Below are 23,633 nucleotides of genomic sequence, written 5' to 3' on the forward strand. Positions count from 1 at the left end.
ATTGATTATAGCCTGTACACCAGCAATTGTTGAACATTTACCTGGACAAGGACATTGACAGTAGCCCAGCCTAACAAGCAGATGTTGCAAAAGACATTGAAAGACACAATTAATCAGAAATAAATAATGTAATCTGCAGTACTTTATTTAACAAACTGGTCAAACTGGAGTTTTTGAAGTTTTAGAAATATTTTCAAAAATTGTCATTTAACCAGAGCTCGAATTATCTTTTTGTCTTTAAGGCGGTCTCTCAATCTCATAAAAAGTTGGCACACCCCGCGCATAGCCTAACAAGGCGATACAATTAAATAGCCTAGGCGCAAGTGGCACTTTTGCGCAGTGTATGCGCACAGTAGGCCTAGGCTTTACCTTGACACATGCACACAACAGAGAGAGATTTTTCAAAGAAATTGATTCCTTTTAATTCATTTCAACATATTATTGATTGTAATATTTCATTTCAATTCCACAATACAAAGAAATAGACTAACGACTAACTAATTTAGTCTGTGTCATTCTCAATTTCACAACGTAACTCATTTGAACCAGACTACTGTCTCAGATAGGATGTCAAACACAATAATCCATATAGTATAACTTATACACAGGGAAAATGCACTAACTGGCAGAAATTAATAAAGCCAATGCAGCCACACTATGTAGTATTATAGGCGAATGTACACATATAACAACACGTGGGTGTTCAGTCGTCTCGTGTGTTGAACCGTGGAAAATTAATACACGAACAATTTTGGAATTTGCACTGAGATGTTGTCGAGTAGCCATTGAATATTCCGCCATCAGAGATTGAACAGGTGTTTCAAAATATCTGGGAACTTTCCGGAGCTCTGAATTGGCTGCATTATGGACTAGGGGTGTAAAGATCAACCGATATGTATCGGTATCCGTTTTTAACGTGTAAGATACGGCTACATCGATACGTGAAGCCCTGTATCGGAAAAAAACTGAAATGAACCGGTCGTTATATCAATTTACTTGTTATGAATCGGTTAACAACGCTTAGACTCTCATTTACGTTCCAAGCAGCGCGTTCATCCCACTTCCGGTTTGTTGTTGTGGGTAACCCATAATTGTGGGTAATGCAGTTCGTTTTTGGTTACATTCATTGCCCAAAGTTGTCAAATGACCTCATTACCCAAACATCTACTGCAACTTAAGCATGTGACAACTTGCACTCGGTCGGCTATTGTTTTTTCAAATCCAGCTAAATTAAACACTTATAGCATTCCTAAACAGCAACGATAGTCTGTAGAGTAGCCTTACCTTTGATGAAGAGATTTCCTTAATGTTAAATAATAAATTGGCCCTTGCTGCTAAAACGATGTACAAATTATTAGCCAATGATTTTGTTCATATTCACTCAGATTTGTGGCATTATAGGTTTCTGCATTAGCTCTAGGCCTACTGTTGGAACAAAATAAGCCCAGAGAGTTTGATTTGATTCATTGATTTGTAGGCCTATTTTATTCGTGTAGGGTAGGCTAGGCTATATGAGAAAAGGTCAAGAGTTTCTTTAGCACTTTTATTTTGGTATTGTCTTACCTCAACAAGGCTACAGCTCCATGAAAACAATCAAATATAACTATAAAATATGTGAAAGATCTATAAAGTCTATAAACATGTATTTTTATGTGTAACTGTGGCTACATCGCCAACAGCTGTCTGACTGCTCAGCTAGTGGCTGCCTGTGGGGGGAGCCCTCACTCCCTCCCAGGTCACTGCTGTGGCCCAGCTGAGTGCAGACAAAATGGTGGGACAGTGGGATGTGTCTGCCGCGCGTGTTTGGTCTGGGGCAACCAGCATCACCCACTCCACCAACTGCAACCCCTGGTCCACGGCAGCCTCAGCAAAACTCACTGCCTGCCAGCTAGTGGCTAACCAGCTACTAGCCACCATCAATATCCTATCTGGTCTTCTCTCTTCTACCATAACTCAGCTCCACCTTGTATTATCAGTTCTGTTACTCCAGTCTCTTTCAACCCTTCCCCCTACTCCATCAACTCCTCACCCTCTCTACTCTGCCGCTGACCTCCACCGCCTGAACAACAAAAATCACCATCTCCACGCTGCTGCTGCCACTGCTGCAAGCCAAGCCAGGATCCTTCATCATCCACGTTACATCCACCGAGGTCCTGGCCTCACTCACAATCAACACGTCCCCCACGGCTCAGCTATCCCCTCGATCTGGACTACTTCTCGTCCCCCTGTCATCCCCTCCTGCCGTACTGCCAACCTCAACAACCTCCGTTCCCCCTCCCCTGCCCCCCTATCCATCTCCCTTGCACTACTGAACTGTCGCTCCCTCCCCAATAAATCACCAGTTATTTCTGAACTGCTACTGGACAATAACATTGATCTGCTTCTCCTCTGTGAAACATGGCAACATCCCCTGGACTACTACGCCCTCAATCAAGCCACTCCCTCCAACTACAGTTACATCGCCAAACCTCGCCTCTCTGGTCGTGGGGGAGGCATTGCCACCCTCCATAGAAAATCCCTGTCCGTCACTGAACTCAATCTCAACCTCCCATATATCTCATCCTTCGAATACCTTGCCTTCTCCCTCCCCAACTCTTCGAATACCTTGCCTTCTCCCTCCCCAACTCTATCACATCTGTTCTAATTTATCGTCCCCCAAAGCCACATTCTTCTTTTCTCTCTGATCTGGCTGAACTCCTCACTGTTGCATCCTCTCTCTTTCTTCCCGCCTACTACTCACTGGTGACTTTAACATCCATATTGACCAGCCCAACGCCCCACTGACATCTGACTTCCTCTCCCTTCTTGACTGCTTCCATCTGACACAACACATTGACTTCCCCACCCATACCAAAGGCCATATCCTTGACTTAGTCTGCTCCTCCTCCCTACCCATATCCAACCCCCATCCTCTCCCCTTCCCACTCTCTGACCATCTCTGCATCACCTTCTCTGTCCCGCTTCCCTCACCCCATAATCCCAACAAACGCACCATCACCTACCGCAATATCAAATCACTAGACCCACTCTCATTCTCCCAGCTCAAATCCTCTGCCCTTCCCCCTGACTCCTCTCCCTCTTCCCCTATCATGATTAACTCCATCCTCTCAGACTCCCTAGCCCCTTGGAAAACTTCCTCTGTCTCTTTCACCAACTCCGCCCCCTGGTACACAACGGAACTGGCCGCCGACTATGAAACGGAACGTCTCTTCAAACGCACCCGCCTTACTGTTCACGCTGAAGCATACAAACATCACATCTCCTCCTACCGCGATGCACTTCAAGCTGCTAAATCTGCCCACTTCTCCACCCTCATCAACAGCACCAACCGGAACCCTTGAAGCCTGTTCTCCACCGTCAACAAACTACTCCTACCGCCGGACATCAACCCACCATCCTCCCCGGATCTCTGTAACTCTTTTCTTCGTGCCTTCAACAATAAAATCACTCAAATCAACTGCTTCCTGACTGCCGCCATCAGTACTGCATCCTCCCCCCCCCTAATCTCCCTCACCCTCCCTATTCATCCACCCCTCTCTCACTGCCTTCTCCCCCGTTGACTCCTCACACATTTTGGATATCATCATGGCATCCAAGTCAACCACTTGCTCTCTCGACCCCCTCCCAACTACTCTAACCAATGCCTGCATCCCTGTCCTCATCCCCCACCTCAGAGGGGGAGGGGGGCATTTTGGATCAAATTTAATTGACACATAATAAGATTCATCTAAGAATGTAAAACACTATAGACCCTTTCAAGAGAGTTCCATTATCAGCATCATAGTTGGCCCCACAAGGCTTCCGTTTTAATATTCCATATGTTATCTTAATGCAGAGGAAGTAGATTGGGAACCAAATAGAACGTTGAAGCATTGTTTTTGTTTTTATTGTTGAAAGGGTCTATACATGAACATGAATACATGTACATGAAAAAAGTGGTCATTTTTGGATTCCCAAGAGTCAAAACTTTCAAATGGTGTATAACATTACTATGCTACATAGTTCAAACTATCGTTTTGGGAAACAGTTGTGTCATACTTACATAGTTTCAACCATGTTAGTTGCTAACGTAGTTAGCAACGATGCTTTTGGGAAACGCACCCCAGCCTGAGAGGGAGAACATAGCCTACTGTAGAGTAAACAATCAGTTTACTTAGTTACATTTGTTTAGTTAAATCCAGTTTTCTACCCCTATCTCCATAATATGCTTATAGAAAGACGAAGTCGGGAAAGTGCTTCAGAGAAAACGTGTTTATTGAAATAATGAACATTCTACATTCTAAATTTAAAGCACATTGAATCCCTGGGAAGATCTGGGTGTTGTGCGCAGGAATTCGTTGATTGTTGGATTCGTTGGAAACTTTCGTTGCAGCGTTGAGACCACAAAGTTTTTCACATTCTGCGGCTGTGCTCGCTTGCCCTTCGATCCATCCCAGATGGTGGTTTCGCTCCAGGCTTTATATTGTTCCTCTAATCTGGGCTTCAATGAAACGATACTGCAAGGCCAAACCAAAGAGCAGAGACGAACTGATCTTTGCAATAGAGTAATTTTGGAGGTGCAAACTCTCCCTGCTCCTGCTTCCATTTTACATTGACTTGACATTTTTATTTAGGCTAATTTAATTTTTGCGATATTCTCCTAATGTGCCTTTTGCATGAAAAAGAACGTTATCAGCAGAATGCATTCACACTTCAATCAAGAATCGAACTTTGGTCGCCTGCGTCGTACTCGCCTGTTCTGCTTCTAGGCCACTGAAAAGGGTGTATAAGTGTCAGTGAGATAGGGACGAGCAGCCCTTTTTTCCATGCGCTGTAGCAAAAAAAAAACATATTCTCTTCTCTTTTCCCCTAATCTCCACTTAGTTTACATTTTCTAATTTAATTTCTATTTATTTTGTCCTTCTTATTGACCGAGTTGGCGTCTGATCCATATGAAGTCCCGCTGTTGTTGAAGGCTGATAATTTCTGTTCTGTTTTAATGAAATGCTGAATTTGACTGAGTCTAACTGTTTCCAATAGTGTAACAGCAATAGTTAAACGAAAAACTTTGTAGTTGAAGCCCTCTTTAAACTGTGTAGATTTTTTATTTTTTATTTGATTGTTTCTGTTTGTTCGAGAAGATGATAGTAGGTGGTCTTGTAATAACGCAAGTGAAAACTTATTTAGACATTTTGGACAACTCATTCTGCTAAATCTGTTTCCATGGCATTTTGGAGAGATGTGCTAGAAAATCTGTTTAGGCAGTCCCATATATGGTAACGAGCTGTGTGCGCCTGGAAAGACGATAGAAGATATGCTTTCTGAATAGCACAAATGTTCTTCCCAATCGTTTCCATAAAATAGGCTAAGTCAAAGACAGAAAACTAAGTCTTATGATATAGTCTGTTTTCCATTTAGGATTCACGGGTGAGGGATAAGGCTTTCATGGTGGACCACACACTTTTTCTTTTGTTAGGAACTCTTCACATAGGCTTAGTCCATAGCCCAGCTCCAGCGAAGACGGCTCTGATCATCCCATCTTACCCTCCCCCCACTTCCACTAGCCTACCATTCAGGCTATGAAGACCTGCAAGTTAAAAGTTAAAAGCTGAACTGCTGTGAAAGAAGGGGGCACGATTCGCCTTTAGTCTGGCAATTTAGGCTACAGAAGGCTATAAGCCTACTTAAGTAAAGGATCTATAGAAAGCCTATAATATAACAGAAAATAATAATTGAAAATGCTGCTTAGCCATGTCTGGTCCTTTCACTCTCGTTCGTTAACATAATCAACATATTGTAACTTTAACCAATGGTTTACGCTCACATTTAAACCGTAGGCTACACTCAAATGGCCGCCTATGTCCTATGTCTCCAATGGAGAACATGGCAAAATTCTCTGAACCACTTTCCTGACTTTATATTTCTCTATTATATTATAGGCTATCTCTATCGTAGTAATATAGTCTATAGTTGTAATGGGCATGAATAAAAAAGGCAAAAAACGATTGGCGATTGGATTGACAATTCCTTCGCTGTTTTGTCGGTTTGTGCCAGATTTGTGCTCACATTTTTCTGTATGGAGCTCTAGGATCGGCCACTCCTTCACTGTTCTCTCGGTTTGTGCTAGCATGCATTTTTCCGACACTTGGCTGCAAGCCCCCCTCCCCCACCCCCTTCTTTCACAAGCAGTGCAGCTTTCTGAAGCAGTGCTTTCTGAAGCTAATGTAACAACAAATACCACCAATATTGTTGTGTGGCAATAAAAGTATCCAGGGTTTGCGCAAGTAGCCTAAATATATAAATAAATTAAGGACGTAAAATCTTTAACATGAAAAAGCTTAACATAGCTTAATGTCCCAAAACGGCAACAAGTCGTTTTACTCCCAGTATGTGCTCATTATAAAGAAAGTTTAACGTGTCCCAAAAACAGCTATCAATTAATCACCAAACTTCTTATAAACAAGTCTTGCCAGGAGCAACACCTTACGAAATTACAAAAAAAATGATAAAAATAGGCCTAGGCCTAATAATGGTTGGAATGGAAAGCTGCAAGTTATGTTTTAAAAACAAAAGCTCCCGTTACCCCGCAGAAGTTTCAAAATAGCCTACACCCAGCCTAAGCCTACTTCAGAACACCTCATCGACTGTCTGTAGTTGGCTACAACTTCGATTCAATAAAAAGACTTTCACTGAACAAAGATTATGGAAATTAAACGCCACTTTTCCATCAAAAACATATTTGTAAAAAGCATAGCTGGTATGATATAGAACATTATCGGAATATAGAATCAATATGAACATTTTCTTCAAAAACACAGATAGGAATGTAGCTCAGTCAGAGACTTTCTAATGAGGAGACACAGCACTGTCTACACATATCCCACCCCTTCGCAAACACAAAACAACGCAAAACGTTGACATGTAAATACATTGAGCCAATCATGTGGTGCCCGTCTGCTGCCATTGGAGGGCGCAGCCAGCCAGAAGCAGATGGGCTCCCCCTATGAAGTCAGGTTCTGCTCAAGGTTTCTTCCTGGAATATGGGAGTTTTTCCTTGCCACAGTTGCCATATGGCGTGCTTGTGGGGGGTAAAGGGTTAAGGCTGCTAGTCTTAAATGTCTGTGTATAAAGTCAAATAATTACGACATATGCTAAGAACATGCTAAAGCTGGCTGCTTGGAATCTGCATCAACGGGGCCTAAGCATTTGTTAGCAAAGCCTTTATATGTCTATAGTAGTATAATAGTATTTCTGATATGTTGCTGATTGGATCATAAACGGCCACAGCATCAACTGGGAATGACTGACTCTTCTCTAATAACTGTGTTACATGTTATTTTCTATATTTCTGATATGTTGCTGATTGGATCATACAGTGGGTCCCAGTTAAAAATTGACACTTCATTCACGATCATGGTGAATGGTGAAATGTAAGTACAACTGCAGCCGCTTGGGGGCAGCATAGTCCGCTGTGGAGTTCCACGGTCGAACCAGACGGCGCAAATTATTGAAAAAGTAGTCTTTAATCAATTAACCACCTTCCTAACATCAAATGGGTATTTTGATTACTTTCAGTCTGGTTTTCGGGCAAATCACAGCACTGAAACAGCTCTCATTAAAGTTTCCAATGACATGCAGCCTCAACACAGATTCAGGTAAAACATCAGTCCTAGTGCTACTGGACCTTAGTGCAGCATTTGACACTGTTGATCACAATATTTTACTACACAGACTAGAACACTGGGTTGGATTTACAGGCATAGTTATCAGCTGGCTAAAATCCTTATCTACAAGAAAGGAGCTTCTTTGTTGCCATCGAAACTGTACCTCAACACCAGCGTCCTTGACCTGTGGGTGTTCCCCAGGGTCGATCTTGGGGCCACTATTATTCAACCTCTATATGCTCCCACTTGGACAAATCATTCAAAATAATTTGATTTCATATCATAGCTATGCAGATGACACACAAAATTTACTTAGCTCTATCACCAAACAACTATGGTCCTCTTGAATCTATGTGTCAGTGTATAGAACAAATCAACACCTGGATGTCTCAAAATTTTCTTCAGCTGAACAAAGAAAAACTGAAGTAATTATATTTGGTAAAAAAATGAGGAAAGACTTAGGGTTGCCACTCTCCTTGACACAAAAGGGTTGAAGGCAAAGGATACTGTTAAAAAAACCTTGGTGTATTAATTGACAGTGATCTAAATTTCAACAGCCACATGAAAGCGATAACTAAATCAGCTTTTACCACCTCAAAAATATTGTCAAACTCAGAGGGCTGATGTCAAAACATGACTTAGAAAAAACTCATTCATGCATTTATCTCCAGCAGGGGTTGATTACTGCAATGGACTGTTCACAGGCCTTCCTAAAAAAGACTATTAAACAGCTTCAGGTGATACAAAATGCAGCAGCTAGGACTCTAACAAAAACTAAAAAGAACTGACCACATTACTCCAATTCTTAAGTCCTTGCACTGGCTTCCAGTAAGTCACAGAATTGACTTTAAAGCACTATTGCTTGTTTATAAATCAGTAAATGGAGCAGGACCTAAATACTTGTCAGACATGCTTCAGCAGTACACACCTTCGTCCTCTCAGGTCCCAGGTGAAAACCTGCTAGTAAAACCTACAGTTAGAACTAAACATGGTGAAGCAGCTTTTAGCTGCTATGCCTCAACTGTGGAACCAACTTTCGGATGACATTAAAAAAGGCCCCAACTGTAGCCAGTTTTAAATCTAGACTTAAGACCAAACTGTTCTCAGGCGCTTTCTGCTAACTGTGCCGAGTTACAAATTCTGAATCTGCCTCGATAATTATTCTACTTTGTCTTTTATTACTTTTTTACTACTTTTGCCTTTTTTTTTGCTTACTAATTATTCTTTATTTTTAAATGATTTTACCTTGTGTTTTATGTTTTCTTTTTTATTATGATCTTTACCTTTTAACTATTCTTTGACTATATTGCCCTTCTATGCTTTTATTTGTTATTATCGTTTGGTTTTGTTTATGTAAAGCACATTGAATGACCTCTGTGTATGAAATGTGCTATATAAATAAACTTGACTTGACTTGACTTGACTTGACAGCAAGGGCTGTGATTGGCCGAGTTTTCAGTGCGTTTCTCTGTGTTTTTAGCAGCCCCTGCAACATGCTAGTGCACTGTAGCCTAAGCCTTGTACATAATGTTAAGCATAGTTTTGGATTCAGTGGCAAGATTTCTTGATTGTACAGTGTCTGTCTCTCAGTAATGTTTTAAAATGAGAGCTTCGTCAGCTGGCAGTAGGCTACTTTGTCGGTAGTCATGAGAAGTTTGCTTGCTAACAGAACATAAATATGCTGCCCAGAAACCTTGTGAATAGTTCTGATTTTTTTTACTACACTAACGAGGTTGAAATATAGACTTTGCCTACAGCATCTCCTTAACAGTAATGTTAACAAAATGACAGCATTCATATGACAAAGAAAAACAAATTTGGTCACTCAAGACTGTGCCACAGCAACCAGTGTAGGCTACAGTCCTACCCAATAGGCCTACTCGAAGCAGATAGCATTGTCTGACGGTCGAGTGGGTTAATGCACGTATTTCCAGAACAGGTCTGCAACTTTCAGGTAGTTCTGAGTTCTAATCTAGGCAGGAGCAGAGCCATATAAAGGCCTAGGCCTATTGTTATCATTTTTTGCAAGGTGTTGCTCCTGGCAATACCTGTTTATAAGACGTTTGGTGATTAATTGATAGCTGTTTTGGGACCGCTAAACGTTCTTTATAATGAGCGATCCGGGGAGTAAAACGACTGTTACACGCTGTTACAACTGTAGGCTACAATGATTGCAATACAAAAAATCGCGGCGTGTTAGTTTAGTTAGTTTTGTGATGTTTTGCACTTTTGCCTCATGTGTTTTCAGGTTTGAGGGCTTTTTGGCAAGATTGACCTTGGTTAGACTCTGCATATGTTATTTCTCCATTATGGAAAATAAAGTCAATTTTCGACACACGCCTGTTATTAGTTCAATAACAAGTGTTGCTTGTTAAAACATGTGACTAGTGAAACTCAAATGATTTTAGAAATATTTAGCCAAAGCCAAAAGTGTTAGAGAGAAGGAGAGGCTGGTTGCAGCTCAGATGTCTTCTTAATTTTCTTTATTCTTTAGTAAAGGTGCAGAACATTATTAAACTTTGACTAACGTTTCGATGTTCGTTAGTCAAAAACATCGACACATCAAAATGTTAGTCAAAGTTTAATAATGTTCTGCACCTTTTACTGAAGAATAAAGAAAATTAAGAAGACATCTGAGCTGCACTGGCGCCTCTCCTCTCTAAAATATCTGTCCTGGCCTGGTTGCAACGGATTGTGGCCAAACGACAGAAGCGCGGGAGAACCCTCCTTTGTCTACCAAAAGTGTTACTTTGTGCCCCGCGGCTCCCCACTGCTTGTGAAAGAAGGGATGGGGAGGGGGTTAACGTGAAAAAGCTTAATGTCACAAAATGGCAACGAAGTCGTTTTTAGGCTACAGGCCTTCATAATGATAGGCTACAGGAAGTGGGGGGAGGGTATGGGATGACCAGAGCCGTCATCTATCGTCTTTCCAGGCACACAGCTCGTTATATAGCATATCGACTGCCTTAACAGATAGGCTTTGCTCTTGGGTTTGGCCTAAAAGTGAACTCAATGCTCTTGTTGCTTGTAGTTTGTTAAATAAAGCGATGCAGATTACATTATTTATTTCTGATTAATTGCGTCTTTTGATGTATTTTGCAACATTTGCTTGTTAGGCTGGGCTACTGTCAATGTCCTGTACAGGTCAATGTTCAACAATTGCTGGTGTAGGCCTAGGCTATTAATCAATTAGGGACTGTTCGTTATTTATTTAATTAAGGGGCTACCGGAGGAGTTTTGGGAGCGTTAGTCAAAAAAGACGTGACCCTCCCTCGCCAGCAAGAATTTTTCCTATGACCCTCCAAAGTGATTGAGAAAAAACGCATGACCCTCCCCAGTCCCAACAATTTATTGATGCCTTAGGCTACTGGGTCAATTTGGGAGCTTGCATGCTACGACTCCTTCCTTGAAATGCCTTGAAAAGGCTGTCGTTTGCACAATTTCACGAATAATCACCGGGACCGAAACACACCTGTCAACTTTTCCCGGGTTTATCGCGTATTTTAACTTTTTCTTCGCTGTCTTAGGAGGAGCTGCAGGGCCGTCGCAAGGTGATGCGAGGCCCTGTGCGAACTTGACAGATGCAAGGCCCTTTTCACTTACGTGCATGAAATCATGCGATAGCTTACTTTACACATAGCCAAGGCTACCGTTGGTGTATTTTAATAGTAGCCTAGTCTAATAAGCTACACCAGCTTGCCTTTAAGAGGGGAAATTCAATTGTATAGCCTAGCTGAGTCACATATTTGGCCATATGGTGTTTATCATAGGCTACATCACAAAACCAAATAGTGTAACAAAGGCTTAACACTTTAACAGGGGAATTAATTGGGCATGAATCATTGTGCTGAACGGTATTTGTCAATGAGCAGAAACACACACGACATTCAAACTATTGATAAGATGTACTGGTCTGTATCTATAGGCTAACATTGGACAAATAAATGACACTGACTCGCCATATCCTGACTCAGGAAAAAAAAACATTTTCTTGCTTTGCCGCAAGAGAGCCCAGTCTCTCCTGTGACATGGAGGTGTGCAAATAGTTTTTAATAGCCTGTTCAACTTCGAAAAGCTTTGTTCACCCGATGCCAGTCACTGATCGCAGTTTCAAAGTTCGGAAAGCTTCATCTTTTTAAGTTTTAAGTGCAGTGGCCCCTATCTGCCCCTTTGGAATTATATCTCGAGCCTATTATAAGGTCCAGTCGCGTTATGTCCTGGGATTGGATGTGCTCAAAAAAGAAAAGAAAAAACACTTTTTATAGATGGTTATGAGGAGCAATGTGAAAGAGAAATTTGATGATCATTGATCGTTGTTTTGGGACGTTAAGCCTTTTCCATAGGCGCCAGTGAAGGAGATTGAAGAATGACCATTTTTTTTATAATTTAAAATATTTCTTAACTACAAAAACTCAGTGTCTAAAAACTCAGTGTCATTCAGACTCAACCCTCTTGTTGTTTTATTATCTTTTTCGTTGTCGTTTGAACGTTGGCAAGCAGGCATGTTGCGGTTGCAATTTAAGTGAAATTTCTACAGTAGGCCTACAACATGCTGTTAGGCTGGGCTACTGTCAATGTATTTTGTACAGGTAAATGTTCAACAATTGCTGGTGTACAGGTTATATAATCAAATAGCTAAATCATTTGTCCAGCTGTTTAAACATTTTTTTCGTGGTTACATTCAAATGCAAAAGGTGCTTTGATATATTTTTTTCGTTTGAACGTCGGCAAAGGCATGCTTTGGTTGCAATGAATGAGGATAATTGCTTTTTTTTGCATTATTTTGAATATGACTAGCTCCAGTCTCAACAGCACATACTTTTTCCACACGCATCTAAGTTCTAACACACATAGGCCTATCCTCTTTCTCTCTCTCCATCCCTGCACACAGGGCTTTCTTAAAGGAGCTGCACCATTTTACAACAATTGCATCTACATTTTCATATTAGAATGTTTTGTCAAGTGTAAGCTTAAACTACCGTGATCAATTTAAGTTCCCGTGCCCCCGCTGCGTCATGGAAGCAGTAAGTCAGTCGCATCAAAAATAGTAGTGACCTGGTCACTAGACCCCAAAAAAATCAGATTCGGGCCACTTTTGCCTGCAGTCTGAACAGGGTCAGGCCCAGCCAAACACACCTTTTGTTATGACACTTGCCATTAAGCTCTGGTGCGTCCTACTTCTATCAATGGTCCTTGAGATACTTCCATTAATTTAAATGGAACAGTCTGATATTTTTGCATGTAATAGCTACTGTATGTAGGGCCATTACCAAGATGGTTTCCAAGTGGTGAATCTTTCTACCAAGATCAAGGTCATGAGTTGAATTGCTTAATTCGACAACTATTATAATTAACATATCAAATATATGTTGTAAGACACCGGCAAATATAAATTGTTGGTTGTAGCAACTCTGTTATAGGCTCTAACAACTCAATTGTGTTTTATTACAGGTAGTTTTATGCCTGAGGGATTGTCCGTGGATGCATTGAATGAGTCTGATTTCAGTTGGAGTGCTGATATCAGCTGGAGCCTACCGCATGGAGCCGACCAGAGTTCACACAGATTCAAGGTCACCTACCACATTGGAAAAGGTCCAAATACCATAACAAAGACGGCCTTTGCAGACTCATGCAGCATAACCCTCAAAGACCTGCAATCAGATATTTGGTACACTTCCAGTGTCTCTACTGTGCTCCAAAATGGAAGGGAGAGCAAATCCACTTCTATCGCCTTCCATACAAGTAAGTTAAAGTACCCTGGATAGAAAATGAAAATTCTTTGAGTAGCATTCAAAATGATGTAGGGTCAAATATCTTTGTTGTCTTTGATTTCAGGTGATACAAGGATCTTGGTGCTAGGAAAATCAGGTGAAGGTAAAAGCAGTGCTGGAAACACCATCCTGGGAGACAAGGTTTTCACTGTGGATGCTTCTCCAGATTCGCAAACAGTCAGATGTGAAACAAATAGTAGGATAGTCAACGGGAGGAAATATACCATAACTGACACACCCGGATTCTTTGACATAGACAGACCAGAGGAGGAGTTGATACCTGAGATAGCGAAATGCATCTTTGATAATGCTCCAGGCCCCCATGTCTTTATTATTGTGATGAGAGTAGGGAGATTCACAACACTGGAGGAAAAGGTTGTACAGAAGATTGCAGAATTATTTGCAAAAGATACATTCAAATATGCTTTGATTCTTTTCACACATGGTAGAGACTTGAATGGCCAGACTATCGAAGAATTTGTGGATAAGTGCAGTACCGTGCACAGAAAAGTTACTCTGAAGGACTTTGTAAATAAATGTCATGGTCGGTATCATGTCATAGATAATGAACACTGGAATCAGGATGAGGGTCCCAGTAGCAACAGAGCACAGTTAGTGAACCTGTTCGCAACCATAGAAGACATCGTTCAGGGGAACGAAGGGTGTTACAGTAATGACATTTCATTGTTAGTAGTGCAAGCCATACAACGAGAAATGGAGTGGATGAGGAAGCATGACGGGGACCTAACTGACAGCGACATCAGAGAGAAAGCCAAGAGCCGAGTCGAACGAAGAGTTTTGTTGAATAGATGTGCAGCTACATTTCCAGCGCTGCTCTATGCAGCTTTCAGTTTACATAAGATTTCAGGTTCTTCCAGGTATGTCCACAGAGCAGCAGCTACGACAGAATGTCCTAATGAAACAGTAAAGGAGGCCTGTCGACTGCTGCGTCTCTTATTGCATGAGATACCTGAATGACATTATATACCTGAATGACATTTTGGCATCGTACAAAAACAGATTTGAGCTGTTGGATCAGCATCCTGTGCAAGTGTAAATTTCTGCACATTTCTGTCCCAATAACACGTTTTGGGTCATTGTATGGTTTAATGGTCCAATGATGCCAATTGGGGCAGGTCTCTTTGCACACTGCCTGATCTTTTCCTCCGGAATCTCAGTGTAGCCTCTTGCTTTAGTGTTACTGTTTACTTTGGTAGGTTTACTTTAGGTCACCAGGTCCCCCTGGTTGAAAAACATCCCAAAAAATACTTTTCTAACCCCCACAATTGAAATGGACATAGTGTCATTAGAATTTAATGCTTCTTTTTTGTATGCCAAACTCAGGCCATGTCCCTGGGTGAAAAAAAAAAATCAGTGAAAGCTAAATTCTTTGTCCAAGTGTTCCCTCATAAAGGTTAGCTGAGTTGTGCATGTTTGAATAAGGGTGATCCATGATCAGCATCCAAGATGACCAAGTGATCCATTTTGAGATGGAGTGAACATTTCAACCACCAAAACACCATCCACAATGTGGAGAATAGCTATAGAAATATATTAGTTTTGCGTGTTTTTCAGACAATGGGACCTGGTGAACTTCTCAAAAGTAAATGGTAACACTAAATCAAAGGGGCAAATTGAGGATTTTGGAGGAGAAGACCAGGCTGTCTGCCGAGAGACCTGCCCCAATAGCGGCATTGGACCATTAAACCACACAATGATCCAAAATATACAGCTAAACAAGGCAAGAAATGGTTAGCCGAGAACAATACCAACATTTTAGAGTGGCCCAGCCATAGTCCAGACCTCAATACGTCAAAAAAGTGAGCACAAGGCCAGAGCATGGTTCGAGTTACGGGGGGGTATTGGGGGGGTCCGCCCCCTAAGATGAGACTTGGACCCCCTCAAAAGGGATGAAAATAATAGTTTGGGAGGTACTGAAAAAATTTAATAAAATGTAATGTTATCCGGCCCCAGCTGTGGTGCAACTGGCTGGGGCACCTGCACCCATACGCCAGCGACCCGGGTTCGGAAAAAAAAAAAAAAAAAAATGTAATGTTATCCAATATTGCATGTAATTAAATGCAGTATTACCATCACATACCAACAATTCAGGATATAATCTAATGAAATACGATTTTCAAACCCTCACCCCCATTGGGCTGTTCCATTTCTCTGGTACGTTCAGACTGTGTTCTTTGCTATAAAATAATATTGACGAATTAAACAAATGCAGTGTAGGCTGCAAAAGCCTGATATATGAATGGGTTAAACCTCTCCCCGTGTCAGTGTATCTATGGAACTCCTCCTATAGCGTGTGATTGTAGGCCTGATTTTTAAGCTAAGCAGCAGCGATGGTCGTGTCCGCTGAGTGGAAGGGAGACCTCCGGTTAAACCATAGTGATCTTGCTACTCAATGTTTTTCTAAGGTTGGCTATCACTATGTCATGAGCCCTCTCACTCCACCGGGTTACCACCTTAAGTGGTTTTCATTATCTTCCACTCTGCTCACCACTCTCTCTACTCAGCCTAACTAGCTCCACCTGTCCCTGCTCTGCTCTGCTCTAATTACTCTGCCAGCTGCGCTGCATTACCCACTAACCTCTCCCAGTATTTAAAGCCCTGTCTTTCAGCTCTCCTTTGTTGTGCATGTTCTCAGATTATGAAACACAGATGTGCAAATGTGTTTCGTACCAACTGCGCTGCAACGATTGTGACTCACAGGTAGGGTTGCAAAATTCCGGACATTTTCAAAGTTGGAAACTTTCCATGGGAATTAATGGGAATAAACGGGAATTAATGGGAATAAACTGGGAATTTTTAATATGGCAAGTTAGTCTATAACAGGGAACTTAAATGTAGTGGACAAAACCCCATCTTGCAGCATAATATTAGTTAAAACAACCTGATTTAATGCAATTTCAGTCAAATTTCTACCCTGCACATACATCAATCCCATGCAAACAGCAATCAGCATAGGCTACTAGACATAAAGGAAACCTATGGTGCGTTCATGTGCATTGGGAAAACACATTCCCAGTAAAAATCCCAGTAAAAAAAATGTCATCTCACGTGGGAATAGCCACATGGTTGGTTGGGGTGGTATGTGTCATTATATTTTAATTTGTTTCACCATTTTCTGGGATTCTAAGGGTACATTCAGACTAAGCGTTTTTTTTCTCAGCTGCCGGCGTCCGTTTTACATTATAACCCTATGGAAAAAAGTCGTCGGCTTCTTTTAAAACGCGACTGCAACCGTCTTTTTCTGCAGCCCAGAAGTTGAGAAATGTTCAACTTCTAGCGGAAAAACACCATACGTCATGCTGTCTTTTTTACAGATGACCAATCACAAGCAGATTACCGAGACCTGTGGTTTCCCATGACAACCAAGTAAAAAATGGAGAAGGTGACAGAACACCACTCATTTTAGTGTCTGAGCATAGGGAATTGTTTGACATGACTTCCCAACTTTACCATAACATACCAAAAGCAATAGCCAACGTAAGTTTTCTCTTCTGCAACATTTTGAACCCACATGTAACGTTAGTCACTTTGTCTATCGCAAAAAGACTCTTCCGGCTGCTTCTTGGAACAATACGATGGCAGCTTTTTTTTCAAACTGAAAAAGCGGTAGATGCACAACTTCTTTTGTCAGAAAAAGACGCTTAGTCTGAACGTACCCTGACTGAACAAACTGATAGTCAGTCAATGTTCCAACCAATTGGATTTTGTTGTTGAGTGGCATGGTGTATCTTGGGCAGTTTAGTGGTTTCTGTGTTGCTATCTTAGCACGCTAGTAAACCATAGGCAGATAATGGGATTCCTGCTAGCATGGTAGCTAGCTTTGTATGCTAAGCTAAGCGAAAATATGAACAAAGAAATCATATTGCTTATTACGTAACAAAATGTCTGTATATGAAACAGTAGGAATTACCAAAATTAATACGGGAATTTACCCAGTTAATAATTGCTCCCATGGAAAGTTTCCGGTAAATTTCCGGATTTTTTGCCCCTTTGCAACCCTACTCACAGGATAGGATTTGTGTACCTGTAACAAGTATTTGTGAACCCGTAGCCCCTATTTTGTGTTAACAAGATATAAAAAAAAATATGTACAACTTCAACTTTACTGTTACACATTTATGACTTTAGTCTGCGCATGCAAAATCTGCAGTTAAATGTGCTCGCCACTTTTGCACCAAATATACCTTCATAAATACAAGGCTACATGTCAACTGAAAAAAAAATTTCAGTTGACATGTTTCTCATAGGCTAGCTCTCGCCTGCAAAGGATAGTCACTGACTGAAAACTACGCAAGTTTGTTGGAGACGCAACATCACACTTCCCACACACACCAGGAATGTAGTAATTTAAAGCCTACCTTTTGTTGAACCCTGGTTAAAATCCATACCAAACAACCGACAGCAACAGCAGACAGCAGAACTTGCCACCGGCTAGTCAAAACTCCCAGGTTGTTACAGGCTGTCAATTCTATCTATGCAATCCTAAAGTTTAGTGTAGCTGTGGGTAAGTGGGGAAATTAAAGCTAGTCGCAAAGCAAGCAGCTTTAAATTGCAGTAGCCTAATATAAAATGACCAAATAAAGGCAGCCAATCACATCCTAATCTTACCTAATTTGTGTGGGAGAACTTTGTTTTAGTTTCCATTATATCCAGGAAAATGTAACAGTATTTATTCATAATTTTCGAAAAGACCTGCACACATCATCAAAATTCCTAATATCCTATTATTCCTAGTATTCTTAATTTCATGATAATAATGCAATACTGCAAGTAAAATCCCAAGAAATATGAATTCCTATGTTTTCAATGAAACTTTTCAGCAGACTGGCTTTAAACATTAAGATGCTACAATGGGATGATTCCGAAATATTTTTGCTGTTCTAGGCTACTGGTTATCGAAATAAACAAGCCAATGAGTCTAAATTAGGGACTCATATCCAAACAGAACAGTATGCTTTATATATGTTTAAACATCAAAACACTCTCATTAATTCTGACATCTGTCAGAGAGAGTGTGTGAATCAATGTGACTGTCTGTGTGGTACTAGTATGAGTATGAAATACAGAAAAAAATGAAAAAACAATAATTTTCATATGATGTCGAAAAATGTGAAGCCATTTTATCATAGTGAGTCCAATAGGGTTATGTGAAAGTTATCATTGTTATCATAACAATGTGCTATAAAATAGAAGTTAAGGTATTTTGCCTTGGTATGACCGATTGTCATTTTGTGGGCAATACTAAGGCAGAACACAGTAACTTCCAAAAAGGGTCAAAGGTCAAATTTGAGTTTTTTTGTAGATAGATTAATACAGGTATACACTACAAAATGTGAAAATTACAATAGTATACCTATAACTCAATTGTCAGGACATTAAGATAACTTTAAAGTTATTTAAGGTCTTTTGCCTTAGTAGGGCAGTACACCCCTGGATCCCGCTTGACAATTATGCTGATCAGGGCATATCTTGGCTTAGCTTACCTCCCAAAGAAAAAGTTCAGGCTCAGGATTTTTTTTCTACTATCACCCCTGAACTTGTAGCCATGTAAGGAATAAGTATGCTGCACTCTGCTCTTGTCAGTTATGTTACTTAGTAGTCATTGTTACTGGTGTGTACTTGTGCAGTGCTTTGTTTACTGGTTTTCTGTGATGCTGTCCTTTTCAATTATGCTGTCTACTCATTTTATAGTCTTTTTTTGTCCATTGTCAATTATGCTGTGTACTCATTTTATGGTCTTTTTTGGTCAATTGTCAATAATGCTCTGTACTCATTTTATAGTCTTTTTTGTCAATTGTCAATTATGCCGTGTACTCATTTTATGGTCTTTTTTGGTCAATTGTCAATAATGCTCTGTACTCATTTTATAGTCTTTTTTGTCAATTGTCAATTATGCCGTCTACTCATTTTATAGTCTTGTTTTTGTCCATTAATTATGCTGTGTACTCATTTTATAGTCTTTTTTTGGTCAGTTGTCAATTATGCTGTCTACTCATGTTATATAGTCTTTTTTTGTCAACTGCCAATTATGCTGTCTACTAATTTTATAGTCTTTTTTTGCCAATTGTCAATTATGCTGTGTACTCATTTTATAGTATTTTTTACTCTTTTGATCCCGTGAGGGAAATTTGGTCTCTGCATTTATCCCAATCCGTGAATTAGTGAAACACACTCAACACACAGTGAAGTGAAGCACACACTAATCCCGGCGCAGTGAGCTGCCTGCAACAACAGCGGCGCTCGGGTAGCAGTGAGGGGTTACGTGCCTACTGGTCGGGGTTCAAACCGGTAACCCTCCGGTAACAGGTCCGAAGCGCTAACCAGTAGGCCACGGCTGCCCCTTTTTGTCCATTGTCAATTATGCTGTCTACTCATTTTATAGTCTTTTTTTTGTCAATTGTCAAGTATGCCCTGTATTCATTTCTACTTGTGTATTGGTGTGTTAAAAGCACTATATAAATAAAACATATATTTTTATTGTTATTATTATTATTATTATAATTATTATTAGAGTTTTAAGCCAGTAAAAGTCAAGGGGAATGACGATATATGGTGTTCGTTGACTTCAGTTCCACATTCTTGAAACATGAACTCCTGTAGGCCTATATCCTGCTGCTCACGCCGTTGATATATCCGTCCACCAATTTCACTTTAATAATACAAGATCCTGAATGTAAAGGTGTAAATACCAAGAATAAACCAAATCTATTGATTAATGTGATTAGTGTTTTTAACATATTTGCATGTTTTCAGCCTATGGGCTGTAAATGGATACCGTAAAATCTTAGACTAATGGCAACCAAAAAACAACTGACACAGTGTGAAGCTGGTCATTTGTAGAACTTAAAAGCAAATGTTTAATCACTCAAAAAGAAGGGACGAGCAAACTCAAACTACTTACATGATAAAGTCATAGAAACAAAATAATAAAAAAAATATTTAAAGGGAAACATAAAGCTGATGCATGTAAGGGATAATGGACGACACTCCATTAGATTATCCGAAAATAAACGCACGTTTGAGGTTGTAATGCAGCCACGACGCGCAGCGGAGATTATTTTTCGGATAATCTAATGGAGTGAAGTCCATTATCCCGCTTATTCTACTGTTAACAACATGTTAAATATTAAGTTCATTTTAAAAAAGTGTTATCTCGTTTGGATAGTTGAAGCTGTTAAATAAGTATTTATTTCAAACTCTTACTAGTAGTCCCGCATGAATGGTTGCTATGCTGGAAAACTAACCAGCGGGTCTACCAGCTAGGCTACATATAAAAAAGTCAAAACATAGATGGAATCAAAACTAGATGTACCGCATAGCGGTACAAAATATGACCGCCGCTCAGTCCTGTACATCCGTTCCGCGAAAATAAATCACACTTCAATTTGTCTCCATATTTTACTCCATCCCCCACTCTTGAAACTTTTGTGTATGCTTGTTTGGCATGCCTGAGTGTGTGTGTGCGGCTGCACAGAAAGTAGCCTACTGGTGCTGAAAAGGTGAATAGATTGTAGAATAGCCAAAGAAGATGTAGCATTGTTATAAAACCTTTAAAATCTCTAAACAATCACAAGTAGGGCAGTTCATCACAGTTCATCCATTGCAACTGGATTGATGAAAGGTCACTTACACCTGTAGGCTACATTATATTTGGGAAAAGCAAAAGGTATCAGCATAATGTTATTTATTTATTTATTTATTTTTATGTATTTATAAACAAAAACATCTCTGTCAGTTCCATGCCGTTTTCAACAGCTATCAAAAACAAAGGTCATTTTTGGATGGATGGATTTTTTGTGAATGTTTCTTCTTCTACATAAGATTTTAGTCATCTTTAGTTCATGTAATACTTTATTGTCAATGCACAAATTAAGTAACAGTAGTCTGAAACGTTATTGTTAATGCACAAATTAAGTAACAGTAGCCTAGTCTGAAACGAAATGCTGTTTTACATCTAACCAGTGGTGCAAATAACTGACATGTCCAAATGGGCCTTGATGAAATGCGTCGCTAGACTGTTCATACACATTTTAACGGGCCAAAGTTGAAGAGCTTTTGTCCGTTATTGTGCGTGCAAATATAGGCTGATTCATGTTCCCTTGCATTGTGTAACTGAGGTCCATGGCTAGTCTGGCTTTCATCAGACCAAGCTCAATCTTTTAACAAATCAAAAAATAAATAGCGGGCAGATCAGGCTGGGTTCACCCAGCCTAGTCCATAGGCACCGATATTGTTTAATTTTCAGATTGAGATATACACGCTCTGGCTATTCTAAATGCAAAATGCATCAGGGAGTTATGACAAAACTGTAACTAACAAACTAGATCCTAATAGAAAGCTGTTAGCTTCCCTAAGCTACAGGTAGGATTATAAGGTAGGCCTATTTACAACATAAATTGTCAATAGGCTATGCTGGCGACACAAAATAAAATCTCCTTTGGAAACCAATGGCTTACTTAATTTACAGTATCAAGCGGACTTAAACTGCCATATCGTGGCGAAAAGTTGTAATAACATTCACGCAGCTCCATGAGTCAAGGAAAGTCAATGAAGTAGCCACTTCTAAATGGGACCCACTACACAGTAGCTTAAGGTGTGTTGCTAAAGCAGCCATAATGAAATGAAGGTGTCATTGTTTGGATACTTCACACACGTGCTTTTTAATTTCACAGACTACAACTACCAAGCTGTAATCAAAGCACATCGATTCCCCTCTCACACCCTGCACGCACTAAAAAACAAAATAAACAGGCGTCTCAGTCTCACGCATGTATAGGCAAAACTGTATCAGACCGTGTAACGTTGGTAAATCTTCCATTGCACAGAATGATTTTGTAGCACGTGCAAAAATGACAGTCGAAAGATACAAACAGTGCTGCTATCAATTTGTTTGGTATAACCGCATTTATAGTTTTCTACAAATGCAATCAATCAAATGGGCCTCCATCACTCAACCAACGCTAACGGTAACATTACCTAGGTCCTTATTGATATTACAAGATTAACGCACCTGCAGTAAAACCAAGCATGTCCGATAAACATCCTCAGATTTATTTCGGCTTCAAGAAGAAATGGGAATTACACTTCATGTGAACATCGGCCCCTGTCCTTATTAGATGTTCGCTGCGGTAAATTACAGTCCTTGTAGGAAGTGTCCATTGTTTTTCCCCAACCCATTTTTAACTTCCAACAAAATTACGCCTCACTGCAACGATGCGCCATCTAGTGGACAAACGACTACTTATCGCCAATACTGAAAATGCAGCCATGATGATGATGATGAATATTTATTTTGGCTTTCTTTTGATCCTACTGAATTTGTAATTATGTATCGGCCGCTCTAATACCGATAGTATGTGGGTGCCTGTGTGTGTGCATGTTTATATGTGTGCACCGCCATTTACAGGCCAATGAGTGTACAGTCACTAAATGTACACATAACCTAATTTTTTTAGACCCCCATGGATGAAATTCTACTTAAACTTGGCATACCCCCAGACCCCCAGAGAATGCCAGGTCAATCATTACACATACAATTTGGTGCAGTTCTGAACATCTTAACTGAAGATAGGGGCAAATCACAAATTAAAGCAGAATAATATTGCATTTTCACTGTGTCTTTTTTACCAGTCCAGCGGGGGTGCAGTGCTAAAAAAATCATCCAAATGAGTTTTGATTATGAGCCAGGTTGATGTGGGCCCTTGAGACCAACATATCATAAAAGGCCAGTTGGTGTATAATAACATAAATTAATTTATTGTGTGCCCCCCCCCATGACCTCCTAGGAATTCCACAAAACTTCTCGTGCATACAGAGGGTGTCATAATGATCCTACACTTCCAATTTACAGAGGGTGTCATAATGCAGTTTTGACTATGTTAGGTCACAGATACCTTCAATTACACCACCTCATTTTTACTTTTTTTTGTGTTTAACTAGGTGGCGCTTATACATGAAATGAGTGGTTATGGAATGGGTTGACATGGCCCCTTGAGATCAACACAAAAAAAAAATGGTCCTCCTAAACCCTACGGTTTTCGAGATATTCACAGAAAACTGTGTCTGCCCTACCCTCCTTTCGGGGGTCCAATTCAGCGGGGGGCTACAGATCAAAACGAAAAACGATGGTTCCATGCTATCCATGTGGGGTTACATGTCCACCAAGTTTCGTGTACCCCGGTCTTTCAGTGTCCCGGGA

The 23,633-nt window shown here is 40.3% G+C and overlaps 1 protein-coding gene across 1 annotated transcript in view; it reads left to right on the forward strand.

Moving 5' to 3' along the window:
- Positions 1–14,584, forward strand: part of LOC125292358 (fibronectin-like) — a 79,786-nt gene extending 65,202 nt beyond the window's left edge. Inside the window, exons 14-15 of the mRNA XM_048239590.1 lie at positions 13,095–13,385; positions 13,479–14,584. Of these exons, the coding sequence (XP_048095547.1) occupies positions 13,095–13,385; positions 13,479–14,392 (1,205 nt within the window). The 3' untranslated portion in view covers positions 14,393–14,584. The remainder of the gene's footprint in view (positions 1–13,094; positions 13,386–13,478) is intronic.
- Positions 14,585–23,633: the final 9,049 nt, after the last annotated feature.

Source organism: Alosa alosa, chromosome 3 (genome assembly GCF_017589495.1).
Source record: "Alosa alosa isolate M-15738 ecotype Scorff River chromosome 3, AALO_Geno_1.1, whole genome shotgun sequence".
Taxonomy (NCBI): Eukaryota; Metazoa; Chordata; class Actinopteri; order Clupeiformes; family Clupeidae; genus Alosa; species Alosa alosa.